At 39.9% G+C, this 12,737-nt stretch overlaps 1 protein-coding gene across 1 annotated transcript in view; it reads right to left on the reverse strand.

Annotated features, from left to right (window-relative positions):
- The window catches only part of mpped1 (metallophosphoesterase domain containing 1), a 91,080-nt gene that overhangs the window by 14,671 nt on the left and 63,672 nt on the right, over positions 1–12,737 (reverse strand). Inside the window, exon 5 of the mRNA XM_084909510.1 lies at positions 1,835–1,950. Coding sequence (XP_084765636.1) covers positions 1,835–1,950 — 116 coding nt within the window. The remainder of the gene's footprint in view (positions 1–1,834; positions 1,951–12,737) is intronic.

Genomic DNA, 12,737 nt, shown 5'->3' on the forward strand with positions numbered 1-12,737 from the left:
TGTGCTTGCATAAATTCTACCAGGGAAATTCAGAAGGAGAATGCCAGGCCACACAGCAAATTCAAAAGTATTAAATGTTTTGGTGTTAGTAGTCTTCTTGCAAAAGTAGAGTTAATTTTACTCTAAGTAGAGTCACATTCTTTTAATGTAACTCTGAGGTGTAAAATGATAGTAGTTAAAATCGAGTGTTAAAAATGAGTGTTTCTATGTCAAATCTGGAGGTGTTACAATGGAAACATTAACTCTTGACCTCTTAACTCCGAACTCCTACAGGGGCTATGACACCAATAGAGTAAATTCACAGACTCCGCCCCCAGCACCATGGGCTCCAATCGAAGCTGAAGTGAACATTTTGCTCTACATATTTGAGTTGTTTGCCATGCTTGGTAAGTCATTTTTTCAAAGATTGTTTCAATTATTATTATTAGCTTTTACTTCTGTGGCTCTTTGGAGTTGAGACAAAGCTGTGTGAAAGGCATTAGCCATGTTGCTCGGTGATAGCATAATATTCTGTTTTAGCTAGCTGAAAGGTATTGTTTGCGGGCAAATACCACAGCCTTGAAAAAAAGCTTGCATGTGAATTTTCAGTCAGATTTTTGGTCAAATACACCTAAAACAATGTCTAGAATGTGAAATGTTGGTATAATGGTGCTACTTGAAGCCTGAAAATGATCTCCCATAAAAAAAAAACCCCGAGTAAACAGCAGTAGCAGACGTCCTGACTGGGTTCTACGTTAGCATTTAGATCCCTCCAGAGTTTTGTGCACACGGTTTAGGTAAAAATGAAAAAGGTTGAGGTTTTACATTTAGTTCAGTATTACCTGTTGCCTGTGTCCTTGTCTTTTGGGAAAATACTTTACACAAGTAATGGCTCAAAAAGGATTCCTTTTTTTTTTTTTTTACTGTGCTGCAATTGATTTGTGCCATTAATTAGTGTCAACTAATTTTTATTCAATCTCCACATAGGATATGCTTGTGAAGATGGAATATGGGGGAGAGCAGAAGTGCGTTGAAGTTCCACAAAGTGATGAATGAAGGACATGCATATTGTATTGAAGAAATAAGTGATGAGAATGCTGTTATTTGCATTTGCCAGCTCACCTATGTCGGACCTTTTGATAAACAAAATTCTAATGAAAGTGAGAACATGTACACTGTTACATCTTTCAGAAAATGTTTTGAAATTGTGGTGCACAGTTCAGAATAAATGTTTTTCAAAAACCATTGCGTCTTTTTACTAAATGTTTATTTCCAAAAGAAATTTCTAGAAGTTCAGAACAGGAAAATTCCCGCTTTTTAGAATTAATTAGAAGATAACTCTTACGTAGTTAAACTAAAATACTCTTTGAGAGTTAATATATAAACTCTTAACACCAAGTGTTAAATTATCAACTCCAGACAGATTTGGTGTTTAACACTAAATCAGAGTTAACGTACCAACTCTCCAAAAAGAGTTAAATTAACACTCTGGTGTGGACCCATATAGACACTTTAATAGTGTTGAAATCAAATCCGACAGTGTTAATTTGGACATGCTGGATTTGCTGTGCATCAGTTCTTAAACTGATGCTCAAGGGCACTTGGGCTATGCAGCAGCTTTTCACAGTCATCATTTAATAACCTCATATTGTAATTACCTGTGTTATCCTTATAGATGTAAAATATCTATAAGATGTAAAAATGTATTTGATGATCTGAAACATGTAAATTTGACAAAAAAAATGATTCCACTACCAAATAATTGCAACTAAAAATGTATGTCAGTAACAGTGTTTCAAATTGAATATCTATGCACGTGTGTGTGTGTGTGTGTCAGTTGTAATATGTGTCTCACCCAGTGGAGGGCAGTGTGTGACCAGAATGTCTGTGTTGTCTGGGATCTGGTTCCACTTATCCAGCAGAGCTTGACCTCGCGGCAGGTTGAAGCCCCAGCCGTAGTACCAGGGTTGCCTGCATACACACACAAGAGAAAACAGAGACATCATGCTTTGTCTTACAGCATCCAACAGGTGTCGCAAACCTTCTAGTTCTCCAGTTTTACATTAACAACACTGAACACTGGAGTTGAGCATTGCACTAAACACAGGACCTTTCTTTTTGTTACCGGGTGTAAATCAGAACTCGGTCAGTCTAAATTCTACATAATAAAATCGATGAGTTCGATCCCTGGCTGCTCCAGTCTACATGCCAAATATCCTTGAGGAAGATATCCATAGGAGTATGAGTGTGTGTGAATGGTAGCATAGCAAAAAGTGCATGCTTGACTGAGGTTGTGTAAAGTGCTTTGAGTGCTCAAAAGGACTAGAAAAGCACTAAGAACAAGTCCATTTACCATTACCCTGACCTCAATAATCCTGCTGGCTGATCGTTTGTTGTAGAATTCATTCTCACAGTTTAATTTAAAGGACCCAGAAAATAAAGCGGAGCTGCTGTCCAGTACATAAGCACGTCACAGCACTGCATTTCCTTTGTTTCACCTGTCTGTATGACCGCTGTATTTTATTTATGTGTATTTTGTATCTGCCACTCCTCAGTGCATGCAAATCACACATGAAGAACTAATCATGGTGAAACACCCTGAGTTATTTGAGCAGAGCTCATTTCTATCATTTAATATCTGCTTTATAGTCAGAGATGAACACTAATAAAGAGGAAAACACATCAAAGCAAGATTTTAAAAAATGCAAAAGAAAACACATTTTTTGTAATATGACCAAACTGTTTCTGCATCGTGGATAAAGAGCATGTTGAACAACTAAGTGCTACAAAATGAGAGGGAGTTATATTGCAAAACAACATATACAGTAAACTTGTGAAATTTGTTGTGTTGAAGCTTCTTCATGATGACGGTCTAAGTGGAGTTTTTCTGATCTATGTAACTTTTGGCACTGGTAGCACATTTGTGGCCCGACCTTTGGAAGCTGTCTGCAACTTTAAGAATATCTCACAAAAATGTATGGAGATCATCAAAGTTGACACACAATGCTGACTCATTATTCCTTAACAATGTTTAATGATGCTCTGATATGTGTAACCTTGTAATTGCGATGCCCGACCATGCTTGCTTTCAGTCGCTAAACATGCAGTTTGACCTTCGGGACATGAAAGCAGTAATAGGATGTAGAGCAAAGGGATAAATCAAATGGTTTTGAGGGAGATGGGTGAGTAGAAAGATATATTAAACATCTCCTTGCGCACAATCAAGCCTGGAATGCACCAGGATGAGAAGACAAGGGAAAAAAGAAGAGGAAAGCCTTGATGGCTGGGGCTCGTGTCCCTTTACTTTGATAGCGGACGCCTTGGCCGTGAGTGATGCAGAAGAAATTAACATGTCACTTACAATCTGTACTCCGATCCATCTTCCTCGACAACACGCTGCACGCTTGTGTACATGTGTGCAACCGCAGGCGACAACGTCCTCGGCTGCTGCCATGCAACCAACTTTTTATAAATTGCTGAGTGCAGTCACTCAAAACACCAACTTTATCGCTGCGGCCACTGCCGACACGTCTGTGCTCAGTGAAACATCAGATGAGGATTTTTCGGAATAATTTCCGGTGTGTGCCGATGTGTGTGTGGGCGGGTGTCTTACATGGTTAGGAACTTCAAAGACAGAAAGACAGGACTGAAGATAGGAAGAAATATCTGTCACAATGAATGTTTTCCCACCTTTCCCTCTAATTAATAAAGCTAAAAATGGCAGCTTGGAGGTCAACAATGCGGGGACGGCTGGTCAAGCAGATGCGACAGTGCATCATGGAAAATCACCTCCTGTTTCAGCTTGAGTGCGTGCGATTAAAATTCCATTACTTCTTGAAGATCAGAGACTAAACATTTCTGACGAATGATCCAACACTGCCCATGAACACAAGCTCAATAATTTACATGGTGAATATTAAAACACTTGGACTGGCCTTAGCATATTAATAGAGCCTGTGGAATTTAATATTCATGTTGATCTTAACATAGATGTCTCAATTAAAACAGATGAGCTCAGCTATACGATTGATGCTGCTGATTCTCTCTGTGAGGGATAAAGAGCGAGTAAAGGAGAAGACGAAAGAAACCCTTGTGTTAATGACCAGCACGTGGTGATTCAGCTTAACAGCGATAGATAAGCAAAGAGAAAAATTCATGAAGACACTGATAACAAGTGGTGAGATGCTTGGATTGACACATACACGCTCAAACCAACCATTTTGCTTGTTTTATTAAAATAAAGTACATTTTATGGTGTTTGCAGACTGTAGAGAGTCTGTAGTGAGAGTAGGAAGCTGATGAGAGCCACGAGAGGTGGAGGTATGCACTGGAGTGTCAGTGGAAGCCAGACAGAGTAAATGTGTGTGGATGAGAAGCAAACAGATGGAACGAGTTCCAGGACCCGTGTCAACCATCCACCTGCTCCCTTGATTCAAAGGCAAAGAATGAGACGGCGTTATTGCTCAGAAGGTTGTGTTTTATTTCATTGTTACACCTAGATCTGTTGTTTCTGTCTCTGTAATGGAGTGAAAGCTTAAGTTTAGATGCATCATTAGTTTTTCTTCCATTTTGCCACCATAGTTAAGGATAAACACTGTTTGAGCATCACATTTCAATGCACTGGGCACAGACTTTAGTGCAGGGTATCATGTGAGACCATAGCCAAGTGTGCCCTACTAGTGTTGTTGCACTAGGGCAACGCTAGTGCAACAACAACGCTGTGCCTCACTGCTGAATGCAGCATCTTCCAAAAGGTGCAAATTTTTACTTTAAAAGTCTACATTCTCCATTTCTGATTTGCAGGACACTCGTCACAGTTTCACTGGTGCTAAGTGTGTAGTTGGTCAGTGTTTGCAGAAAAAATGCTTCATCCAAATAAATAAGGACAACTCTAGAATTCTGTTAGCATGGAGACTTTTGTTGCAGCACACTATAGTGCACTAAGCAACAGTGAAATGCATGGGGGTTAAATGGTGTTGTTAGCATTTTAGCAATTGATGTCAAGGCAACTGCCTGTGCTGCCAATCAATCGCAACTTATTGGAGAATATTCACTTTTCCCTCAGTGGTTTCTGCCTGACACCCAGCAGGTCTTTAGACTTCCGTGACTGCCCTGATGAAGATGAAGGAAAAGTCTCCTCTGGATGAAAGCCATGTGATTATGCCATCAACTGTTGTAACTTGGTGTGGAATTTAGTCAGTTTTCTACTTTCAACTGTAAGGAAAAGAATTAATGCTGAAACTGACACTATGCTTTGCAATATGGTTAGAAAAATATATAATTTCTAGTTTTCTGCATCTTTCGGCTCGTATGACGTTGTAAAGAAAGCAGAAGGAACTGATGATTGATCACTGAGCACCTGTCAGAACTTTTTGAAACATAGTTTGGTGGAATAAAAACTTATAACAAGATTTTCAAAAGGCTGCAAAATTTCCAAAGGAAAAAAAAAATCATTATCTCAAATTCGTCATAAAGTCCCTAAAACACCTGATGGTCTAGTCTATCATTTTGTCAACGAAGGATTATAGTATCTTTGCTAAAGCACTGGAGCTTGGTTTAATTTGGTACCATCAATCATTCTGTATGGGAAGGTGTCACTCTCTTTCAAACAGTTATATCTCATTTTACCAGCAAACCTCCTCATAGTGTCCACGGTGCCAGGAAAACGTGTCCGTGCCGATTGTAGGCGTCACAGTTACTAAAAAGAGATTATCTCCCGCGAGGAACTGACCGTATCTTCTTTCTAGGAGAGAACCACTCCTGTGTTTGCTGAGCAAACCCGGGAATAACTAAATGTAATTCCACTGATCATATCCCTGCTCTAAAGTGATGTTTTTTATCAGGTAAGAGATTACAATGATACAGGTGATTTGTGTTAAGTTACAGGAGTAGAATCAGGCGTGCGGGCGAAGGGGGAGCGTATTAAAGATTCTGTTAACGTGCTGGGCTGCTGTTTGTTATGGCTTTTACAAGAGAAAAAACGAGGAGAAAACAGATGTTTGTGCTGCAGAACTCAGTCCCCAGGCGCATCTTCAGGCTGCGCTGGGGGAAAAACACAACAGCCATGAAACCATTACTTTCATTTCTCACACAAACGTTCAGAGCTACTGGCTTCACCTCTCTTAAGGACAAGAGGAAAAGTCAAACTTGAATGCATTTTTGCAGACCTATTTTCACTTGGGTTTTCATGCATGTGTTTAACACTGTCAGTGTATATATTTGTGCATGTCTGTATAACAGAGGGGCCTCAGATATCACCCGAGTGAGTCCATGAATCATTGAATGCCTCTTCTACCTCATTCTCTCTCTTCTTCATCTCATCATGTATCTGTGCCCGTTTCTCCTCCTCTCCTCTTTCTCCTCTTGACATATTACTCCATCTCTCTGTGAATGTGTGTCTCTCGCTCCTCATTTCTCCTCCTCACTCACCTCGTTAGCGAGGGAAACGACCTGCTGCCAGGAGAGCAGTCTGCTCTCTGTGAGGCCATGTTGAGAGGGAATTTTTGAAAAGCACATCAACAGTGGAGTTATTCTGAGGTCCAGCAGGGAAGAGAGAGAAACAGGGTTTGGAGACAGGTCAGGAGGAAGTAGGACTGTACATCCAACTTTAATTTAAGACAGAAATCTGGCCAAAGGTCAGCGCATTTTTAAGTATCAAAAGCTGGCCCTTGCCAGGTTGGTTATGATTATTGTGATCTGGCCAAAGACATTTGCATATTTCGATTTTTAACAGTTACAGAACAACAGTAAGTTTGGTTTTCTGCCGGTGTACCACACGCCTGGAGGCTTGCTGGTCTACAACTGCCCCCCTGATACTCCTATACATCCTTACATTTTTCATTCATTTTTTTTAAGTACTGTGGCAGCTCTGATGCAAATATCTTTACAGATGTAATGATCGGAAAGCTCACTTGCTTCATTAAAGCCCTCATTGTACTTGTTCCTTTCAACTATCGTACACCAATGTTAGCCAAGCAGTTAGTAACAGAGCTAAACCTCTGACACTATGACTGTGGAATATGGAAAGGAGCAAATGTTATAACATTGGCTGAATGGAACTGCACAGCCGTGTCATAACCCTCTATAAATATCAAATTAATATTTCTCACTTAGTGTATCAAAATGCTACTACGTAGTAACACTCAGGTGAAAAAACAAATCCAGGTGTGATGGTAGAAAAAAGTGCTAAAAACACATGCACACTCACAATGGAAGTGTTGAAAAGCAAAAGATGAAAAAAGGGATGTTGAAGTAAGCGCTGTGTTTTTAAAGTATACAAAGAGGAAGTAAGAACTACAGAAGATTAATATAACGAGGTCCATCCTAATGTTTAACACAGGCCCTGTGCTAATCATTACATGAAAACACCCAACTGTGATCACCTCTGCTAGATTTAATTAACTACTCACGACTTAACAACCCTAATAACAGCCTTGCAGGCAGGTTGGGTTGGGCCACAGCAGTGCGCGCACACACACACACACACACACACACACACACACACACACACAGGTTTCTCCATACTTGTAAATGCATTCATGCCTGTAAAATTATGATTTTATTTCAAACTTCCTCTGCCTGACATCTATCTGTTTGCCCGTGCTTGCAAACCTTGCTGGGGAAGAAGTGAGCAGAGGGGCGCACATGATCCCATGAGACTTAACAGCTCTCGCAGAGGTTGATTGCAAAGTCTCTACTAAATCATCTGGCAGGTGAGACCACCTGCAGGTAAATTAACACTGGCTGCACCACACAAAGTACTTCTTACATATGGCATTGATGTAACTCAGTTTTTACACCTTACACAGCCTGGACTGCTGATACAATCCAGGGTGGTTCTGACCTTATCATCTAAATGTTGCAGCAGAAATCAAGGCTCAGAAGAACAAGCAATATTTTTCCAATGCCCTGTTGTCCAAGTTTGGTGGCCCTGTGTGAATCCTAACTTCAACTTCCGGTAGCACTTTCTGCTACAGCTCGGTAATAAAGGGGTAATAGTAGGGTAACAAGGGGGAAACAAGAGGGTAATAAGGTGGTAATCTCTAAGTTACCATTTATGCAATTTATGCAATTGCCAACTAATATCATGGAAGCCACAGTGGTTACAATTGAGTAATATTATGCTGAAATTTATGTAATTGGATAATAAGGGCCCCAAAGCTGGGGGTAACAATGTGGAAATAGAGCTTGGTAATAAAGTGGTAATAGTAGGGTAACAAGGAAAAAACAAGAATGTAATAATGTGGTAATTTTCAAGTTATTACCACTCAGTTACCTGTGGTAGGTTCTGTGTAATAAGCATAAATAATAATAATAATAATAATAATAATAATAATAATAATAATAATAACAAACAGTCTGCTACCTACTTTCTATTTTGTCCCTGGATAAAGACAAAGAAGGAGTTGGGTGCCAACTGCTAACTTTAGCCACTGTTTGCCTCCTTTTTGTTTGCCTCCTAGATCCATGCTTGCATAAATCAATGGATTATACCAATACATTTAAAATCAAACCCATATTATAGCTACTGCTGTAGGACTGCAAGGTAGGTAAAACCTTTTTTTATTCCTTTAATTATATTTAGGACCATGTCTTTTGTAGTTATTAACTTATGTCACATACTCTCACCTTACACCACTAACAGAGTAGCTAACAGTAGGTTAGTAGCTAATGTTAGCTTAGCTAATAATACCTAGAGTAGTTCTAAAAACTAAGGTTGCATAAAAGTACGATTGTCATGAAAAAGCTGATCATTGTTATTGTAAATATGGACAGAGAACAAGATGCGGTTAGTAATACTTTCAAATAAGACATATATATTTGCCCCAAAAATTAAACACTCCAGTTTAGGTCATGTCCCCATGTCACCATGTGGTCTTCTGACATGTCGTATTTAAGTCCACAAACTAAATGGTAAATGCACTGATTCTTATATAGCGCTTCTCTACTCTCCAAAGCACTGTATACAACATGCCACATTCACCCAATCACACCCATTCTCACAAGCACTTTCTTTATACGTAGTGCTTTCTAACTACATTCACACTCCAATGGATGCTCAGAGAGCAACTTGGGATTAGTATCTTGCCCAAGGATACTTGACATGCAGACGAGGGTCCCTGAAAGGGAAAGATTTAATTTTGAGAAGGCACAAACCCACCGGGAAAAACGTGTGATAATGACAAATACAAATGCATCATAAGAACAAAACCATAATGGTGATTTTAAAGAATGTTTAGCACAAAGGTCAATTAAGTTCAGTTGAATTTTATCTTTACAGCTCCAGATCGCAACACCAGTGACTTCGAGCCACTTTACATCGTAAGGCAAAGACCCTACAATAATACAGGAAAACCCCAACGATTAGATGACCCCCTACGAGCAAACATTTGGCAACAGTGGGAAGGAAAAACTTCCTGGTTCAGGTAGTGGCAGCCATCTGCCACGACAAAGACACACTATGTAAAAGGGCCAGAAGCTTACAAAGGAACCTGAACCAGATCGTGCCATACATTTGCCTAAATATGTTTATCCCCTCCAGTGGCAGTAATTAAGGGTGCACTCCAGGCACTTTAGTACAATGGACAGTGCCCTGACAACTAGATACTGCACTGCAGGATCGGCAACATTATGCTAGAATAGAAAAAAAATGTCAGTGAACATGTTACAGATATGGTCAATAATATGCAAAACTGCAGTGTGCCAAATATATTAACTAACTGTATTTATTAGGTTGATAGAAAACATAATCCGGTGGCTTTAATGTTCCCTTCAAAATTGGTGCTTCAGTTAAGCTGTGTGGGAATGCAATTTGTAGGAGAGAGACGGCTGCGTGCCAGAGCGAGTACTGCCATGAAAAAGTTAAACCTATTAGAAACGTCTGTTATGGATTTCATTATTTTTTGACGAGCCTGCCACATCGAACAGCCAACTCAAAAGCTCCGAGTGAGTTATTACATCTACAAGGCTGCGGTATTGATCCACACGCAAAATTATTATAACGTGTGACCGCTAGCATAAGGAATTACAGGCCATTCCAAAATGTCTGGAAACGCTTTACAGAGCAATCCAGGAATTCTTGCATACATTTGTAACCGAAGCTTTTAACGACATAGACAAAAGGACCCATTCACAGGAACCTTTATGACATCCCATTCTAAATTGATTTTCCCTTTGCAGCTGTAACAGCATCCACTCTTCTGGGAAAGTTTTCCACATCTATAAAATTTTCCCACTCATCCCAGAGAGCAATTGTTGTGTTAGATACTGATCTTGGTGTTTGATGAGACATCAGTCAGGACTTTGTGCAGGCCAGTTAAGTATTTCCGTTCCAACCATCAAACAACACCTTTATGAAGCTGAAGCAAGCGTTCTTCTCACTGGAAATAAGAGGACCAGGAAAATAATGATACGTCTGTCTTTACACTGTATTAGACATCGAACTGAAATGTAATATAAAAACGTAAGTCTTAAATGACAACAATAGTGATAGAGACAAGATAATGCAAAGCAAAGTCAAGAAATCAAAGAAGGCAGCAAAACACAACAGAATATTTAGAAAAAGAATCTCATTTTCTTGAGTACAGATTCAGTATTGTGTGTTTCGAAAAGCAGAGGCTCCACCAGGCCTGCTTTCACTCACCATCCCCTCTCTCCTCCCACACAATGGGATTAGCAGTGCTTATTTAAGCTAATTTGACTCAGTCAGTTTTAACTCAACAGACATGGCGACACTCGTGGACATAAGCAGGCATGTGCGCAGAGGCAAAATCTGCACATGTGCTTCAGTGTTCACATAGCCTGTGGTGGTACACGCCAAGCATGCAAGAGTTTGACTTGCTCGGCCCACTCAGCCCAGCGGGACGCCGAGCGACACAGAGGGGGAACAAGTTGTTTTATATGGTGCAAAGAGACAGTTCTTCACGTTAATTATTTATCGTGACTCAAAACCACTGTGGACGCACGCTATTCGATTCCCCCAATCGTGGACAGACTTTGATGTTTAATCACGAGCAGCACACACGCAAGTCCAACCACCATAGTGGCTTGATCCTCACAGCAGGAACACAGAGAGGCAGAAACAGGGCAGGAGAACAAGAGCCACTGAATGAGAGGATGGGGGGACAGACAAAAAAGAGGATGTAAAATACACAAATCAAGAGAAAAAAACAGGAATCATTAGTTAATAGATGAGGGCATGATGAAAGAGATAGAGGAAGCAGGGAAGGAAGAGAGGAAGAGAAGCAGTGAGGGAGGAATACAGCGCTAGAAGGAGGATTAGAGATGTGACAGAGACTCGCCTGCAGCATCTTTCTCACTGTCAGAGTGTGTGTTGTAGTGTACTAACACCACCTTACTCCATCCAGCACACACACACACACGCACACATACACAGTGGACCATATAATGCTTCATATAATAGCTGTCATGTATAATCTGATGTATGTTTTCAATGTTCTTAAACTGATAAAAAAGCATTTTTTACATTATTAGTTCCTTATGGAGAATGTTAACTTAGAATAGAACAAAACGGCCCCTTATTGTCAGTGAGATGTTCAACGAAATTATTTAAATTATCTGTACATGTACAACTTTGTCATAAAGAAAATAATTTGATTTATCTCTCCTCTGACTGATAACTTATAATTTTCATATCAATATATTTTATCCTGGAAATGGCCTTCAACAGAATAAAATTTAATTCCATTTAATTCAGTTGTTGATTAAATTATTATAAAGTGCCAGACAGTCACGTCAAGGTGCTTTACATTGTTATGCAAAGAGCCTGCACTGTTAGAGAGACAACAGTGAGAACCATCATGAGCAGCATTGGGAAAGTGGAAGAATTCCCTTTAAACAGTAAGAAACCTCACACTCGGGGGGAGGGGGGCATGTGCTGCACCTGGTTGTGCTGTGATGGGAACGAGGAGACAGAAGAAGGAAAAAATAGAGATGCCACAAACAATAGAAAGGACAAAAATCAAACTCAATAAATACAAGACAAAAGACAGTGACATGCAGCAGGTAAAATAAGTATTAAACACATCACCAGTTTAAATATATTTCTAAATGAACTACTGACATGAAATCATCCTCAGATGTTGGTAACAACCCATCTGATCCAGACATACAAAGAAATCAAACCAGAGATGCTCATAAGCACGTAACACGTGAAGAAAAGAAAGTCGTGACACCAGCTGAAATCTATCAGTAATTAGAAAGCACTCCTGCTACTTAGTGCAAATTAATATCAGCTGGTTCAACTGATGGCCTATAAATGGTGTGTCATTACCAACGTGTCACGCAAGAAACATGTCACGATGGGTACAACCAGCGAGCTCTCCCACAACCTCATTGTTACAAAACATACTGATGCCATTGGTTACAAAAGAATTTAATAAATACTGGAGGTTCCAGTGAGCTCTGTTGGGGCCATAATCATCATGGTGTGGCTCTGTTCTTCAGCAGACAGCACTCGCACGCTTCATATAATCGAAGGAACAATGAACAGAAAAATGTACAGAGACATTCCTAATAAAAATCTGCTGCTATCTACCAGGATGATTAACCCTTTCATACATGAATTATGACAACCTCAATCAGGATTTTTTTCTTAAGAGACATCAAGACACATCAGTGTCCACTGCAGTGGTTTATGTGCAAGTATCCCAGCAACACAAATACAAGAAAACAGCCTTTGAATAGCTGTCCACTGTAGTGACCACTATGCATGAGGGTTAAGATGAAACCAGGGTGGA

Source organism: Perissodus microlepis, chromosome 17, assembly GCF_051167445.1.
Source record: "Perissodus microlepis isolate ML-2025 ecotype Zambia chromosome 17, ASM5116744v1, whole genome shotgun sequence".
NCBI lineage: Eukaryota > Metazoa > Chordata > Actinopteri > Cichliformes > Cichlidae > Perissodus > Perissodus microlepis.